The sequence below is a fragment of the Nuphar pumila genome, chromosome 11, assembly GCF_984573655.1.
Source record: "Nuphar pumila chromosome 11, dmNupPumi1.hap1.1, whole genome shotgun sequence".
Lineage (NCBI taxonomy): Eukaryota > Viridiplantae > Streptophyta > Magnoliopsida > Nymphaeales > Nymphaeaceae > Nuphar > Nuphar pumila.
This window is the reverse complement of record NC_143259.1, coordinates 3,342,544-3,361,083: the sequence shown is the minus strand read 5'-3', so window position 1 is coordinate 3,361,083 and position 18,540 is coordinate 3,342,544. Positions and strand designations below refer to the sequence as shown.

At 36.1% G+C, this 18,540-nt stretch overlaps 2 protein-coding genes across 4 annotated transcripts; one reads left to right on the top strand and one right to left on the bottom strand.

The window, feature by feature from the left end:
- The first annotated feature begins 1,604 nt into the window (after nt 1-1,604).
- Nucleotides 1,605-2,478, top strand: LOC149821654 (PLAT domain-containing protein 3-like). The gene is made up of 2 exons (XM_089980650.1): nt 1,605-1,693; nt 1,856-2,478. The coding sequence occupies exons 1-2, from the start codon at nt 1,622-1,624 to the stop codon at nt 2,333-2,335; spliced, it is 552 nt and encodes a 183-aa protein (XP_089836776.1). The 5' UTR covers nt 1,605-1,621; the 3' UTR covers nt 2,336-2,478.
- A 1,194-nt stretch (nt 2,479-3,672) lies between these two features.
- LOC149821653 (autophagy-related protein 3-like) lies at nt 3,673-11,566 on the bottom strand. 3 transcript variants are annotated; one of them, XR_016426078.1, is made up of 4 exons: nt 11,341-11,566; nt 9,323-9,439; nt 5,840-5,951; nt 3,673-3,898 (listed from the first exon to the last, which is right to left on the bottom strand). XR_016426078.1 is itself a non-coding variant. In XM_089981177.1 (3 exons), the coding sequence occupies exons 1-3, from the start codon at nt 11,498-11,500 to the stop codon at nt 3,894-3,896; spliced, it is 282 nt and encodes a 93-aa protein (XP_089837303.1). In that variant the 5' UTR covers nt 11,501-11,566; the 3' UTR covers nt 3,673-3,893. The 3 variants fall into 3 exon arrangements, 1 of the variants encoding a protein (XP_089837303.1); XR_016426077.1 differs by having other exon boundaries at nt 5,840-5,943; XM_089981177.1 differs by lacking the exon at nt 5,840-5,951.
- Nucleotides 11,567-18,540: the final 6,974 nt, after the last annotated feature.

Genomic DNA, 18,540 nt, shown 5'->3' with positions numbered 1-18,540 from the left:
TCGAGTTCAAGCTCATAATGAACCTAAGTTTGAGCGGGCTTGTTTATATATATATATATATATATATATATATATATATATATATATATATATATATATAGAGAGAGAGAGAGAGAGAGAGAGAAAATAGGTTCATGCTAAACCCATTTGGTGTTAAACATTGTGCTAAATAGGTTTTTCGAGCTTCTCCGGTGCTTTCTATGTGGTTTTAGCTCTATAAATGTGTTTGGCATGGTCAGATTTACTAAAAATCTACACCTGGATCATGTGTTTTCATAAAAAAAATGATGTTTGGAGCCTCAAAATTTTACAAAGATTTTGGACTGTTTATGTTTTGAACTTTGTAAAAACCCACCCTGTTGGAATTAAACGCTTAAAAAGCTGATCCCTGTAAAATCAAGTACATAGATCACATCTGGACAGTCAGAATTTAAAAATAAAAATGATAAAAGCCTAAAAAACCTATTTAGCACACGATTTAGCACTTTAGCATCAAATGAGTTTAGCATGGACCCACTTAGGGATGGCAGTGGGCCGGGGGACAAGGTCTCCACTCCTGCCCCGTTTCAAAATCCAAACCTTCATCCTTGCACGGGAATGAATTTCAACCTCCACCCCCGTTTCATGTCCTCCATCCCCGGTCCAAATGAGGGCGAGGCGGGGGGCCGTTTCCCCTTAGTCTATAGTCATCCCTTAAAGGATTGGGGACAAAGCGAAGATTGGGATGGAGATCGGGTGGGGCGGGCAAAAGCTTAAGTCCATCCCGCACGGGGATAGATTTTAACCTTAATCCCTGTTTCATGCCCTTCATCCCCCAATCCAAACAGGGCGAGGCCGGCCGAGCCCCTTGTCCCCCGGTCCACTGCCCTAGACCCACTACTATATATATATATATATCTCGCAACTGTTCTAGTGCACATCTCCTTTTATGTTGGGACGTTGAAGCTTTAAAATGTATAGTTGTATGACTGATAGGGGTATGCCTAACCTTTCAATAATATATATATATATATATATATATATATATATATATATATATATATATATATATATTTTAATGTTAAAAAACTATATATTAATAAAATATAATTTTTACTTTAACTAGTTTCTTCCAACCGAGCCGAGCACCTATTATTCATATTGAGCGTGTCAAGATTATTTTATTTTATGAGTTTGAAACTTTGAACGAGCGCTTTAGGAGCCGAACATGAGCCAAGCCACAAGAGGCTGAAGAGGCTGGGCTTGGTTCTTTGAGTGGCATGCTTGTAGTTGTAAGACAAGTATCGAGCAAATGACTAACTTAGCCAGCTCAGGTTCTGTGAGCATCTTCACAAGATATCCCACACCGACACCCACCTCTTTGTCCTCATATTCATAAAGTGCAATAATTGACTGCCACTCAACTAATTGTTATAAATACCCTTGAAAAAATCTTTCCTTACCAAACTATTTCTCAGTATACGTTTCGGGGTTTGTGTATCGACTGCATTCCATGTAGAGGCCAAAGTTACGAAGGTTGGTTTGGTAAATTTTCGACAAGCGACAGGCATTTTGGTAGGCACCGCCTTATAAAAAACCCTTATCTCCATCTTACCATTACCATCGGGAAGAAGAAAAGACCATGGCTCCCATTCGCCACCTCTTGCCTGCCCTCCTCCTCTTCCTGACCCTGCATGTCGCCACCGTTGCATCTGTAAGTACCATCATCATAATCTGTTCAGTCTATGCATCGTCATGAACATTATACTATCATCATCATACATAGATGTCCATATGTCATCTCCATAACAAGCATGATCATGATCGTTGCAATCAACCCATTATAATCATCATCATGATCTCGTCGTGAGCACAGGACGACAATTGCGTGTACTCGGTGTACATCAGAACGGGATCCATCGTCAAGGCGGGGACCGACTCCAAGATCTCGCTCACCCTCTCCGATTCGTCCTACGGTGAGCATGGAGTGTACGTGAAGGACCTGGAGACGTGGGGAGGGCTCATGCCCGCTGGCCACGATTACTACGAGCGGGGCAACCTCGACATCTTCAGCGGGCGTGGGAGGTGCCTGGACCGCCCGATCTGCTACCTCAACCTCACATCCGACGGCACGGGACCGCACCACGGCTGGTACGTGGAGTACGTGGAGGTGACGGCCACCGGACCGCACCTGGGCTGCAGCCAGACCGTCTTCTACGTCCGCCAGTGGCTCGCCTTGGACGCCCCTCCCTACCAGCTCTACTCCATCATCGATGGCTGCACCACCACCACCACCACCAAGCCGGGGAGGTCTGTCTTCTATGGTTCTCATGCTCATGAATCATCATCATCATGATCATGTGCGCTCCCATCATCATCATCATCATCATCATGTAGTTCCAGTCTTTTTTTTCTCTGCCATGTCACGTGTGTAGGACAGATTCCTTTGGATGAACAGCTTGACTTTTGATCTTTTCACGTTTGAGTTGATACCTGGCATCATTGTGCCCACGTGGTGTGTGCGTGTCACATGGACACGGTTGCGGATAGCGGAGTGCGATTATTTTTACAAAAGTTTTTAGTGGAACTAATATATAACGAGACACGATACGGGAAGCAAAACGGAGTATCCGTGTTACGGTCCGAGTGTTCCTCGTGTATTTGCACAAATTCAGCCCAATTACTTGAGAAACTTCATTCAAACTCATCTTTCATGTTTTAAAATATGGAGTTACATTTTCATTATGATGCTGCAAAGAATGAATTATTAGCATATTATAATGCTGATGATAAAATGACTAATTACTCCAAGAAATATAGTACATTTAAAAAAACGCGTTATTTAATGAAAAATATCAATGATATATGAGTTACAAGCTCTTGCCTAAACCAGCTTTATATATATATATATATATATATATATATATATATATTACACGGAGAAACCATCCCAAAGATCAGAGACCTAGGTTTTGCCTGGACGCTCATGGGATTTGAACCTAGACCACCTGCCTAGCAGCCTAGGTCCCATCCCACTACTACGCCTAACCCCTTTGGGCTGCCTGCCTAACCCAGCTTGATTATCACAAAAAAGAAAAAATAGTTGCTTGATAGCGGGATCTTATTGTTTTTAGCATGAATTTACAAATTATTTTGCTTAAATCCATTCAAGTTTGTTAATCTACAACTATTGTTGTTAAAAGCATGCCTGGCCTTGAGGTGAGGCCCTCTGCGCCTTAAGGCACCAGCATGAGGCATGAAGAAGTTGCGTAGAAAACAGATATATGTTAGGATATTATATTTTTCAGTTATAATCAGTTTTTTAATTATAAAAATTTAATATTTATTTAAGATTTTCTATTTTTTATTGGTTGTTGTTTCATCAGTAAAGCACTTTTATTTGTATTTTTAGATATATTTTTTATAATTTTTTAAGTTTTCAAAAAAAAATTGAGGCATAGCCTCAGTTTTTGGTGGAGCACCTCATTCGACGCTTTTCACAACTAGCTACAACTTTAACTTTAGTGTCAGTAAAATGAGGTAAAAAAAGGTCGTATATACCAGACCGATAAAATTGGATTCATATTGCATTTTTTTGGCAAAAGCATTTTTTAATATAAATTTTCCTATTCTAATTGCCTGCATCCTGAAAAGACTTTTATGTGTTTTTCTTTCAAAGCTTTAACTGAAAAACAGTTTCTCACTTTCCATATCACATCAAGTATATTACACCTTTTACAAGCATTTTCAACTAAAAGAATATAATACAGTTCCTTAAAACACAGCCAAACCAAGTCTAATGAATAACATGTACACGAAGAAACAGAAGGAACAGCGTCCTTATCTCCACAACGATGTCAGCTACCATTTGCAGCTGAAAAAGACTACCTCATGTTTTGCAGCAGGGAATCCTCTCAACCTGAAAAAAAAAATGCAGATGTCTAAGTTCTGTATAAATCTAACGATGATGCATGCCCTAGTTCTTTATAAATCTAACAAGTCACAAGCATACATCATCGTTCTGCAGCAAAGAACCAACAGATTAAAGTTCTACAAGAAAGAATGACAACCACCACCAACAGCTTCAAACCAGAGTCTGCAGTGCCGGACATAGCTTGTGTTTCAAAGTCCATATCTATACTCGGACTTAAAAACATAATTGATATGATGGTGAGGTGCATCACTCGGGTAACATACTCAAAGTCATAGAACAGAAATTTTTTCTAGGCTAATTCTATTTAAGAACTAACAATAAGCTTAAAGTGAGTCTGCATACAGCCCACATAAAGCATTATTGTAACAATGTAACTAATCAAGGTTAACATTGAATAATAATAACCTAACTTTGGCGTTTGATAACCTTATATAGCATTAGAGGTTTCCAGGAAACTGACCGGGAAAGTGAGAAACTCTAATGGCAGAAACTTTTATACATGCACAAAAGGATGAAAGCATGGAAACCCTGCTCATAACAGCCGAACCAGCAGGTGAGAAGCAAGGACCCATTCAAGGATGTCTAATAGCCAAACTAGACAAATTTTCTCAGCTGAAGACAACAACAAGTGACTGCCAAGGCTGCAAATAATTACGAGAGTAAGGAGTCGGAGCAAGAACCTATGCTTGAACCATGAAGAGAGAAGTGACTGCTTAAGAAATGCCATAACGCATGAAACGGGAAGCCAGCAAGAAGCAACCGAAAGAAAAAGTAAAAAAAATGTGTTTACTTGAATACATTTTTCAAGTTCTACCAAAATTATCAGTCATACATGTAGGTTGATCTGAAATTGAGCTAAGTCTAGTCAGTTGAGCTAGTGTTTGAGCTTCAGATTTAGTTCATCTCAGTATTACTGATTTTCATTCCAGCTCAAATCCAGTGCGGTCTCGTTACTCATTTCACTCAAGTGATCATTTCTCATCATTTATCTGAGAATTGGACCATTTCTCAGTCCATCAATCTAGAAGTTTGGTTGAGTCAATGTCATTTTAGTTCACCTGAGTTCAGAAACCCTAGCATTCAATGTAAACCAGTCGAGACCAGTTCAAACCTCGTTTCCAGTGTCACTCCATGCCCTGTAAGGGCAAAATCATTTCTCAAATCATTTTGTCCGAAATATCATTTTGTCATTTCTCCAGCTGATACAACCACCAATCGGAGCTCGGATCAGTTCCTATATCCGAGACTCAATTCACATTTGGATCAGATCCAACAGTGAGTCTGATATCCAATTATCAATTTTTGCCTTCGAACAAGAATGTTCAGTTCTTTGTCCTTACCAAGGGTCCGGAAAGTATGATTCCTCTAACAGAAAAAGTGTATTTCCAACATCAAGCAAGTTCAATTTCATACTGAGAAAAGTAAGCTTTCCATACTTTCAAAGCTAAGTTTTGAGAGCATGAGAAAAATGCATCGTTTCACTCTTCATGGTTCTGCTTTATTGACATTTCCTCTAATCAAATGAAGGAGCATACACACTTCATGGTTCTGCTTTAGTCAAGGCATCAACTGCAATTTTACTGTTACACCAGTCATAATTACATTAGGAACTCGTAAATGAGAAGAATACTCTTTTTTGTTAGCAAAGAATACCCTTTCTAGTGGTTGCCTCTACAAGGAATTTTTGGTAGACTCCATACATTTTTTGAAACAAATAAGGTAAGTTAAAAAAGAAAAAGGCAGAAGAAAACAACTGTTTGAATCTGATAAAGAAAAGTCACACAGATAAATTGTTCTAGTATGATTTGCAAGCAAAGATTTATAAATATTAGCATCATATTTCAAGAGAGAACATGTGCTCAATTATGATTGCAATTAGTTGCCACCACAAAAATTGAAAAGAAAATTGCCATCAACAAAGGCCACCTCTTAATCATCAGCTGGCTTTTCCCATATCAAAGTCAATTGTGTTGTCATACTCGATTGTTGGGATCACAGAAGCCACAAATTTAAGAAATAAGAAAAGGTACCTGTAGAACTGGATTTTGAGATTTGAGTCGAAACGGAACATAATGAAACTAACAGGATATGACAAACTCTTCAGGCAATGTGACAACATGGAAAGAAATAGCAAACATGTTAATCCATTTATGCACAAAATTGGACATTTGCATGCTTGCCCCATGGGTGCAGATGAGCGAAGTTGAAGATTAAAAATTAGCTTAGGCATAAGATTTGGAGAATATAAATTTGATTTCAAATCATGCTTTTTGCGAAGAACAGAAAGAAGGTGCATACTAACTTCACAGTTGAGCAAAAGCAAGAGTGGTTTATCCTAGAAAATGTTGTACAGAAAAGTTCACTTCCTTCTGGATAAAAATCAAGAAAGATTGATGAGAACATAGAAAAGGTGCCAATAATAAAAGAGGAGAGGCCCAAACAAAAGGATAAAAGAATGGCCAAGGGTCTCCAATTATCCACCAAAATTACATTACGAAGCAAAGAAACACAATAGAGAGATGGTACAGAAAATTTCACGAAACACGGACATGATCCACATGAACTAAATAAGAAGCAACAAAATCACATACATGTTTAGTGCACATTACACATCAAAAGCTAATTATAAAGGGCTGTCATCCTGGCAGGCAGAGATGAAAGGGCAGGACTTGGAGACTAATTTACTTTTGAAGGCACATTCAGCCACAAGCATTACATTGTCCTTTCACAGAGATCTCCAGAGACTTACACTTCGGTGCAATCCCCGTGGAGAGCAACTCAGTGATATAAAGAGACAAAACATAGAGGAACAGTCAGCATCACAATGAGACATTAAAAGAAAAAGAAAAAAAGGATATCATATTATACATTACAGTCAGCATCATAATGAGACACTAAAAGAAAAAGAAACCAAGGATATCATATTTATACATTTAATAGTCTAAAAAAAAATTATTGTAGGTTTTAAGTTATTTACTTCACTCAAGTGCAAAACAGCATAATGATGTAAAGAAGCAATGATAATAGTACTTGTCAACTTCTGGTTAAGCTATCATTGGCGCTGAGCAGCAGACCGCGCAAAGAGATGTGTCTGTGTACGCCTAGTCGTATACACTTGTGTGCATCCCTCTATATCTACTGCGCACAATATCTGCACTGTAACTATGAGCACCGAACCACACGACGCCTGCGAGCGTCTGATCATCAAACTCAGTTGTGTGACAAGTGTAACAAGCACCTGCGAGTGCTTAAGTTCTTTTGTGAACGTGAACATTACTCGGAGCTATGTAGGCGGTGAACGATCCTAGCAAGGGCGTATCACATGTGTCGTTTATCCTACAAACAAAATAAGGCTCCCATGCTCGCATGCATCAAATTTTTTACGTCAGTTTTGATCGAACAATTCCCAAGTATTAGAATGTTCTTTGAAACACCATTTCAACCTAGTTCGAACTTTAAATAACTTAAGACTGACACGACTCAGGTATTCGCAGTTGAGTTTTCTCTTTGAACCAATAAAATGAAATACTTTGACTACGTATACTACGGTCGTACTTACGTCAAGTCCTTCAATTCTGCATCCAAAAATAATTTAGATATGCCCCTGACCTAAAGTATGGAAAAACATGAATTTTTAGAGTTTCGATTGGTCTTCTTTTTTGGAGGAACCAGTTATATTCTTATCGTAGTAGTACTATCAGACATGCACGACATACTCGTACACTGATGAATGAATTTGAGGTTTATGACAAACCTCGTTGTACGATAATGCACCGTATTAAAAAAAAATCACGTAAACATACATGATCACCTTCACAGGAGAGATGCTCAATTCGGTTTAAAAGACTAGAGCATAATGAATGGGTTGCTTGATAAAAGAAGATTTAACACACTCATTCATCATTTAGTTCTATCAAAAGAGAGGATAGGAGGTATAAACTCCGATGGAAAATGTTGTTAACAACTACGCTCCCCGAGTGGCAATGACTCGGCATCCCCAGTCATCGAAGTTAGGAGACAGGGCTATCAATTATTATCTTAAGTGATAGATCTCACAAAGTTTTGTAGAAGTTCGGATGCATCCCCCGTTTATTCCTGCCTCTAGGGAATTCTCTCTCGGTCTCTGAAATCGTCCTCTTTGAAGTGGATTTAGCTAGTCGTTCGAGTTATAAATTTACATAAAATAATAAACCCCTGAACAGTCTCAGTTGTTTCTACGTTTTGTCCTGTGATTACCCACAGGTCGATAATTATCGAAACAAGATCATGATGATCACTCTGCTTCCTCGAACTATAAGTGATACACCGCTTATATCAATCTGTGATTTGTTCCAATCGGTTACGACTAAATGTTGTGAAATAGGATAAGGCATATGTTAGTCTTGTTCTGATGTCATTGCACCTACCGGGCTTTCATGAGTCTAACTCGTTTTATGGGATACATGTGACGATTAGACGGATGCTGCAGGCGATGGCGTGATGATGCGATATTAAGAATCCACTCTTTTTGTTGTTCGCTCATGAGTACGTTTTGTAATTTTATATAAAAACTTTTGTATAACACTATTTATATCTAAAACCTTATTTTGAATCTTCATGGTTTTGCATTGATGTATGGAAATGCGGACCCAAATCCAAGACATTTGGGGACCTAATTTATTGGTTGAAAATTTCGCCTTTAATCTGCCCAAGGTTCACCGACTTGTGCTTTTCAAATATTGTTTTCGTTGAACTATTGTTTTTAACTCTGAAAAAGGATTGATTATTAATTTTAATTTTTTCTTAAAATTTTCAAGTTCGGGATTTTGAGGCATTACAGGGAATATCCCCAAAAGAGTCGTTGGGACTCTACCCAACGGCTATATTTCTAGTCGTTGGGTAGGTTCCAACAGCTCCGTTGAGTCTCTCAATTGTGTATCAATATGGGGTAAACCCCAACCATTATAAGCACTCTTCAAGGGATTGTTTCCCACAATTATTGATTATTTTTATGTGTGCTCTAAGCCCTTAAGTGGCTCATTCTTGTGTTTTTGTTTTCATGTGTTGACCCATAAGTGGTCATATTCTCAAGTGTTCTCTTGCCCATAAGTGGTTCACCAAAGCATATTCTTCAACTAGTGACACTTCATACTCTTCCATGTCAGGAACATCTTGATCTTCAACCTCAAAATACGTGGAAATAGACTGAATAGTCCTTGGCTTGCCAGCTACAGATGTTTCCATGGAAGGCAAATTCTATTCGCTACTTTTATTTTCTAAAGTGAGAAGAAATGCAAAGCCATTTCAGTATTAAAACTTATATGCTGGCAAATTGCCATAAGCCATTTTATCTTCTAAAAATTCAACATTCCAAAATATTGTTTCACATAACAATCTAATCAAGATAGAGAGCTTGCAAGGTTGTTGTACGTTTGGGGTTTCCATATGTAAAAAGCCTCCCATCAAAATCTTCATTTTCTGGAAGAATATCTGCCCCTGCAGTTTTGTATTCTTCTTCAACAGAATGAACTCTAAGAAGACATGGCACTGAAAATAAAGTGCAAAAATAACCAATATCAATGTTAGTTTCTGCATTCACAACAAGATAACATAAAGAAAAGATATCACATAATGGACTAATAAATCCTACAGAATCATCACCTTTTCTTAGCAAAACTCTTTAAGTATGAAGCAGTGGCAAACAGGCATGTGCCACTTTTTGAAAGTTACAGAAACTTATAGTGAAATCACAGTTGTGGCACTGGAAACAAGAAGAAACCAACTCTCTCATGAAGTTGATACAAGAGAAGTTCCAACCGTCAGGCTGATTTCAACAAAAGGCTATCTGCAGTAGCAATCCTGACCAAATCATCAGGTTCCCAAAATCCATACAAGGAATGAAAATTTTATTCTCTGTGTATGGGTGGTCACTTGTTATTACAGAGAACCAAATGCTTCGAAAATTAGCGCAAAAGACATTCCTGAGTATAAACATAAACCACGCAACTAAAGGCAACAGTGCCTAGTCAACTAGAACACATTGGTCAACTAGTCAAAACCCCAGAACCTGTTGGATGGTTCTTCGACCTACAAAACAAATGCAGATACAAATGTCTAGCTATGTGCATGCCTAACCAGTCAACCAATCAGCTATCTTATAACATCCCCAACCCATAGGCAGTAAAACCAGCCCTATGAATACATTTACAGCAACAATCTTTGCCTTCATGGGTGATAAACACTTTTAGGGTCCTAACGACCATCCTTGTCTTGATTCAAACACAACTTTAAAAGTTTTGATTAAATTTACAACTCTTCAGAAAAACCTGTACATTGTGGCAAAGGCTTTTCAAGGTGTAACTATAACTTTATTATGTTATTACTTCTGCAAGTTTGCTTGCTAATCGTTGCATATTAGTTTGTGCTGTTATGTAATTCTTGAACTGTTCAAGATGAGTTATGACTAGCATATTTGTGGATACTAATTCACGTTGTCTTAAAATTATAATGTCCCGTTTTGCATTCATTTTGTTACCATTCATCTGCTCATGATCCCTAAACAATTGCATCAATTTCCTTTAAATTATAATGATAACAACAATCATTGCAACGCCACCAAAAGAGTAAAGGGACGAAAATGTAGACCAAAGTTGACAGATTGCCTTACCATTTCGAGTAATTAAGTACTGCTTATCAGCGGGTAGGTAAGGTTTTCTCTTGCTCGGCTCACCGGATTCCCTGTTAAATTACACAAGATGACATAATTAAAAAAAAAAACACGTAAATAAGAAATAAAGAGAGGGTCTTATACATGAATAGCACAATTTACTGGGAAATTCCACAAAGACGTTTATCTAACCTACCCACCAAATAAACCATGAAGAGCTACCACCAACATTTAACAAAACACGGACACCACTAAACAAAATAACTTCTACATGGTCCATAAACTTCGCTCATAATAATTCAACACATTGGCAAGACGATAATCGGATCACAAAACCTAACTTTTAAGCCAAAGTTTACAGGAATGTGATTCATATTTAAAAGAGCAAAAAAGGCTTTCAATGCTGCCGAAAGTCCAATTTGCAGAGCCTGCAATTTCACTTTTTTCAGTTCATAAACAGGAACAATTACCACCTCAATGAATCATCATACGCAATTTTTCTACGGAATCATCGAATACCGTCTATCGATCAGAAAAAATAGACAGTTTTTTATTCGGATTGCAATAATATCAACCGAATTAGCATCAGAATTCCTAAAAAATTCACAAAAACGATAGAAAAATGTGCAAAATGATCGTGTTAGGGTCCCGACACAATCCGAAAACCCTCCGATGATTCAAAGTTTCAAACCCAAAAAACTTGGCATCCGTAAACGAAACCGGAGAGAATGCGATTGAGAGAACGGCCAAAGAAAAGGGGGAGAAAGCGGGGAGTGAGTACCGTGACCAAGTGGGCATTTGCAGACGAGATTGTCGCCGGCGACAACGAATTCCTCGACGCTGAGAACGCCGTTCTCCCTGAAAGCCGAGACATTCCTCGGCCCCGTGATCCTCTCCACGGCTCCCTTGAACGCCTCGTGGATCTTCTGCGACAGAACCATTGCTCTTCTCTTCTTCTTCCCCCCACGATAACCAGAGAAAGAGCTTCGAGGAGAAGAGTTTCGAGGTCGAGCCCCAGCCCCAGCCCCCCGCTCAACGTTAACCAGAGAAAGTGCTTCGAGGAGAAGAGCGGAGAAGAGTTTCGAGATCGGCTTGATCGATTTGCGTGTGGTTGGATCGCTCTCGAGTCCGCCCCTTTCTTCGCGTTCGATTTATTCGTTGGCAGAATAGATTTGGCCATGATCGCAAATCTCGTTCCTGGAAATTCTCGCGATATTAAAAACAAAAATATTTTCTTAACAAATTCTCAAATATATATATATAAGAAAATAAAAACCTACAAAATCGGAAACAAGCTTGGATTTTTTTGGCCATACAGAAAGTGATACATGTTTGGTTTTATAAGAATCACTTAGAGCACTTTTTATTCGGATGCATGGATAGGTTTTTATAAGGTTTTAAAAATCAATAACTTATAAATTTCATAAACATTCTAGGCTCCAAATTTTATTTTTCATAAAAAATGCATGATCTAAGTATAGATTTTTAGTAAATCAATCATGATGAATACATCATGGGTTGCAATTTTAACAAAAAACTCTGAAAATCTAATAACATATTTCATTTAGCTACTTACCTTCATATATATACATATAGAGAGAGAGAGAGAGAGTAGCCTGTAACAGTGGACAGCAAATTGTCCATTGTTATCGGATGCATGTCCACCAGACGACTTCTTTTATAAAAAGCACAGTTGTGCATTTTCTGCCCAAAGCATTAGGCAGTCATGACTGTCACTAATGCTCTTTTTTGTGCAAAATCAATAAATCAACGCGTGTCCTTTGACATTTAACCTGTTCAATGTTATGGGTTATATATATATATACACGAAAATAGATTTGTGCTAAACGTTGTGCTAAATGGGTTTTTCAGCCGGTGCTTTTTAAACGATTTTGGCCCTATAAATGTGTTGGGCATGGTCGATTTACTAAAAATCCACACTTGGATCATGTGTTTTAGATGAAAAAAATTATGTTTAGAGCCTCAAAAATTTACAAAGATTTTGGACCATTGATTTTTTGAATTTTATAAAAACTCAGAATCAAACTCTTCAAGAGTTGATCCCTATAAAATCAAGTACATAGATCACATTCAGAATTTGAAAATAAAAATTAAAAAACCCATTTAGCATGCTATTTAGCACCACCCATTACTATACATATATATATATATATATGATCAGTGGCATGCTGCCTATCACTTTTTTAGCTTGCCATCAGCTTACCACGAGAGAACATGTGTTTTGGGTTTTTTTTCTAAAATTTTACTCTGCAAATGTGTTTGGCATGGACAATTTAATTAAAAATGGCTCTTGAATCATGTTTTTTAATAAAAAAAATATATGATTTTTTATGCTTTAAATATCTATGAAAACCTTAAATCATCATCTTTTTAAACCTTATAAAAACCTAACTAAGTGTCAGAGTTAGATGAATCAAAAGTTTATTCCTATAAAATCAAACTTGGAGGATACATCTGTACAATTGAATTTAAGACAAATATAATAAAAAAACTTTAAAAACCTAATAGGCTAAAGAAGTGATAGGCAGCTAGCACATAATATATGTATAAAGAGATTGAGAGAAATGGGAACATGCTAAATGGGCAGGGTGCTAAATGAAACATGCTATTGGATTTTTTGTGTTTATTTCGAAATTTGAACCCCATTGATGTGTTAAACATGCTTGATTTACTAAAATTCAACACTTTGATCATGCATTTTTTTATGAAAAATGGTATGTAAAACCTCAAAAAATTATGAAAATTGTAAGTTGTTGATTTTTAAAAACCTTATAAAAATGTATTCATGCATCGGACGTGAAAAAAAGCTCCAAGAAGTTATTCGTATAAAAACAAACATATAGATTGCATATGTACAACCATAATTTAAAAAAAAGAACACTGGAAGTCCAATAGCGTGCTTTATTTAGCACTGTGCTCGTTTAGTAGGGTTTCAATTTCTCTTTATATATATATAGATAGAGAGAGAGAGAGAAATGTGGATAAATATTAGCTCCTAATGAAGGTAAGGAACTAAGGAGTAGAAATTGCTTTTTTCTTCAAAAAAAATAACTTTTTATAGATTGTATTACATATGTGATCTACATGGTCTGTTTAGTAGAAAACTTGTTTTGAATCATGTGATTATGACTAGTAATTTGGTTTTTAAATGGTTCAAAAATCAATGTCCCATAATGTGCCAAAAATTCACAACTCAAAAGATCACATTTTTACATCAAAAAATTATGATCTAAAGCTTATATGTATATAATCCTTATCAAACAAACAATGTTGAACACATCTATGTGGTTAGATTGTGTCAATATTAACTTGAATCTATGATTTCTAGATCATTAGTTATTTGCCTTCATTGGTAGCAAATATTTTCTGATATATATATATATATATATATATATATATATATATATATATATATATATAATGAAATGAAAACTAACAAAATTGGCACAGTGATAAATGAAACATCCTATTGGATTTTCACTATTATTTTGAAATTATGATCATACAAATGTGATATATATACTTGTTTTTTATCAGAACCACTTCTTAGAGCATTTGGTTTTGATGCATGATGCACATATAAGTTTCTAGTAATTCTAAATCCCAATAGAACGCACTCTCAACATCAACACTCAAGCTACACCAATACACAATATTTTAGATTAGAAAAATTGCCATTATAAAGGTTGAAAGAGTTTGGATGACCTCTTATACGACCGTCCTTGTTTTTCTCTGTATAAACTATAAAAAGCTTCAATCATCACGCTAAGTTTCCTAATACTAAAATAAGAAACATTAGAGTATCACTATTTATCAATTGGATACCAAGAATAATGCAATTAGGTGGACTTGGAATGATAGATATTTTTATCAAGGATGAAGCAGTTGAATGAACTTTGAATAACATATAATTTCACAGTTTCATGCACTTTAATTGAAGTGTTCGATGCAAATAGGAAAAACTCGATTCATGAATAAACAATTAAGTTACACTACTTCTACAAAGATTATGCTACAGTTGTAAAAGCAATGAAAAATCAACAAAAGTAATGCATAAATTCAAGAAAAACAACAATAATTCAATTCATCAACTCTCCTTGAAAAACTCATACAACTAATACTTATTGGAAAACAAGATAAACCCTAGTTCTATTTTGGACCCAATATAGATCCATTATGTAAAACCCGCCCAAATTTCACTATTTTTTTCCTTTAATTTATTTTTTTCAAAAACACAACACACTTATGCAAACTATAAAAATCAATCGTTTCACCAAATATAGCTTGTACAAAATGTTTATCAATATTTACAAAAGTATACAAAGTTTTCAAAAATCACAGAAGTAGTCTTAGGTCCATATATATGTCCATGAATATCCAAGAGATGTTCACGCATTCTTCGCTGCCATATATGCCTATCGCAAAATACCTGAAAAATAGTAATAATATTAAAGTGAGACAACATGTCTCAAAGTGATCTAATTACTCAACACGAGCATTGCAAGACAGTAGCATGAGATCAAGTTAGTTTGAAAGGTTACTTTACCTAAAAAACTTTTTTTTCAAATAAGGAAAGTCAATTCATTACTCATCAAAAGTCGACCTTCAGAAGAACTCTCATTCAAAAGAAAAAACTCAAGGGAGTCGACTCGTCTCATATCGGGGTCAACTCGTGAACCAAAATAATACACACAAAGAAGAACTCAAAAGAAGTCGATTCTCCCTAACTTAAGGGTCGGCCGTCAAGTGCATCATTCACTAAGCTCACAAACTCATGCCATATCTACTTATATGCATAAATATTTTATTTAATATTTTATTTAATTATTGTTGCATTATATGTTATGCACCACATATTTATTATTTTAATCTTGCTTATCCAAAGGAGTCTATATGTTATACACCATATATTTATTAATTTAATCTTGCATATCCAAAGGGTCACTACTCATGTGGCCACTTATGCATCACTAGGTCATTTAATGGGTGTTCATTCCCATTTGGTTACCTTTATACTTGTATCAAAGTTAGGAACTCTACATCAAGGCACTCATTTCCCTAGGACTCAAAGTTTAGGACCCTATCTCTCTACTTGTAGTCAACGTAGTATACACTACTAGGCATACTACAGTAGCTTCACCTCCATCTTAAGTATTAGAGTCTAGTGTTCTCTAAGCCCCACGATGGAGAATGAATTCCTTAGACCCAATTGATACATTTTTTTTCACGATGTTGGTGCGTGCTTATTCACATTTGACAAACTAGCTCAAGCTAAAAGAAGACCACGCGAGCATAATAATCATCTAATGAAACCTATTATTAACAATTAATTCACTATGCATCATAAGTACCCTTTTGGTACCATGGGTTAATACCCAAACATATTCTTATAACATGATATCTCTAGGGTTATTACCTTAGGATTTTTAATTATACGTATATATTTCATTTTTGGTTTTCTTGATATTACTATTATGAAAATGTCTATAACTAGAATCTACAAGATTTCATATCCCAATGCATCTTATAGCATAAAATATACATCAATGCATAAAATGAGTTCCTATTCGATCATACTCACATCAATGCCTCACCGTACAAAAGTTGTTCTAAAAACACTAAATATTTGTACTGCAGTCCATACACAACTAATTTTAGACAGTTTCATTGAACCCCAAGCTTAACAACCTAAACCTGAAGTTGAAACTCCCCAAAAAATACATTCAAGTATCTCAAAAATCGATGCACCTAAGCTCAAGAGTCGACTCATAGCTTACAATGGAACTCATATGTTCAAGAGTCAACTCACCAATGCAGGGGGTCGACCCTCTACCCCCAGACACACCTAACATAATAAAAATTAAGAATAGTCGACCCTTGATATGCAGGGGTCTGACTCTTGAGGTTTAGAATAACATGTAAATTATGAAGGATCCTTAACAGGACAAATCAAAAATCCCCATTTCAAAACAAAACTTTTCAATATTTTTTCATAGATTCTCATTCTAAAATATGAGATGAACATTATTAACATGCATTCCAATAAGAAAAAATGATAAAAAATGCATTAAGCCCCATGCTCATTAAAACACACACATGTATACCTTTAGAAATACTATTTTTTAAATATACAATGTTCATGGATATGTGAAATTATGAAAACTAAAACTAAAACATGATTGAGCAACTTCATAACATGCAATGAATTTCTTAACATAAATCATGCATGATACACATATTAAACACTTCCTAATCATGCTAAGATTTCACTTAATCTCGCATATTTTTTAAACAAACATAATCTACATGCTTACATGCCCTTAGAGATTATAGGGTAAGAAGATCACACCTTAAAATCGTTGAAAAAACAAAAAATCCTCCAAAGACAGTTATTCACACGCGAGAAAACTAACACCACGAGATGAAAATCCCTGAACTAATAACCACAACTGATTCTACTAGTGCAGTCTCTCCTCCTTCACTACAACGTGATGGGTGTGAGGGAATGAGGCAACATTTGAGGGGAATGATGTGGGGTTTGATAAGGGAGATGGGTAAACGAGTGTGGAAATGAGAGAGTGAAAAAAAGAGAGAGAATGAAAGAGAGATATATGCATAAAAAAAAATAAAACAGATTAGGTTTAATAAAACCCTTTAATACACTAATCATACCTCTCTTAACACATGCCATTTACAATTAAGTAGGTGGGGTTGGGTGTCCATTATAATGACAGCTGCTCCTAACAAAATTTTTAAATTGCCCCTTCTTAACTTCCTAACACCAAAAGTATTTGTTTTGCTAAATTATTTACCGTACTGCCATTCTCAATAAAACCAAGATCTATTAAGAAACTTCCTTACATATCCCTTGATAATTTAATCCTCCACCTTTTTGAAAATTTTTAGGCACGTCCCTTGCCCAAAATTTTTGATTCTTTCCGTGGATCAAATTAGATATAATCCAAACCCTTTTATGATTTTAGGGTCCATCTCTCCTAAAATCTAATATTCTATAATATTAACTATAGATTTTGCATAGAAATTCATAACTTTATTTTTAAAATATAGAATTTATAGGTTTTAAAAAATTCAAGATTTTACATATTACCAAATCTAAATAAAAAAACTCAAATCAGTCTAAATTAAACTAGATCTAAATAGATCTCTTATGGACCCAAATTATAGTTGGTTTGCTCTTGCATCAAGTGTGCACTAATATATAATGATTTTTTTTGTCAGAAGAAAGTTGGGGTTAGGCAGACCCCTACCAGTTATACAACCATACCATCTGGGGCTTTGGTTAACATATAAGGATTCTTATAGCACTAGAGTGTGTATTATATAGCCATTCATGTATGTGTTTTTTACGCATAGCATAGGTATCGGGGCTCAGGGTCCTAACTTCAGAGTTTTACGCTATCGACAAGATAACCATAGGTATGGCAGGCTGAGCTAGCGTGACCAGGTCTTCGTGTCGATTGTGGTTTCTTCAGGTTATAAAAAAAAAAAAATGTATGTGTTTTTTAAAAAGTCAAAAATAACTATTATGCTTTTGGACCACAATACCACTATTTTGCTTCTAAACCACGATAACATACGATGGTACACTCATGTTTGTGTGGTTCTAGTCATACAGGTCATGATGGGGATGGAGGACATGAAACAAGGATGGAGGTTAAAATCAAAACCTGTGCAGGGATGGACTTAAGTTTTTTTACTGCCCCGCCCCACCCTGCTCCGTCCCCAATCTTCGTTAATAAAATAACTAAAATACCTTTAGGAATGACATTGGACTGGAGAGAAACACGCCCTGACCCGTTTGGACCGGGGATGGAGAACATGAAATAGGGGGATAGAGGCAGAGATAAAGGTTAAAATCAAAACCCATGCGGGGATGAAGGGCAGAATTTGGAGATGAGGCAGGGGTGGAGACCTTGTCGCCCGCCTCCTTCCCGATCCA

What these genes read in the sequence shown, in the direction of transcription:
- LOC149821654 (XM_089980650.1), top strand. Translation starts at nt 1,622, where the DNA reads ATGGCTCCCATTCGCCACCTCTTGCCTGCCCTCCTCCTCTTCCTGACC. An exon ending in ATGTCGCCACCGTTGCATCT is followed by an intron (nt 1,694 to 1,855) that starts GTAAGTACCATC and finishes TCGTGAGCACAG; the next exon opens with GACGACAATTGCGTGTACTC.
- LOC149821653 (XM_089981177.1), bottom strand. Translation starts at nt 11,500, where the DNA reads ATGGTTCTGTCGCAGAAGATCCACGAGGCGTTCAAGGGAGCCGTGGAG. An exon ending in CAAATGCCCACTTGGTCACG is followed by an intron (nt 9,440 to 11,340) that starts GTACTCACTCCC and finishes CTTTATTTTCAG; the next exon opens with TGCCATGTCTTCTTAGAGTT.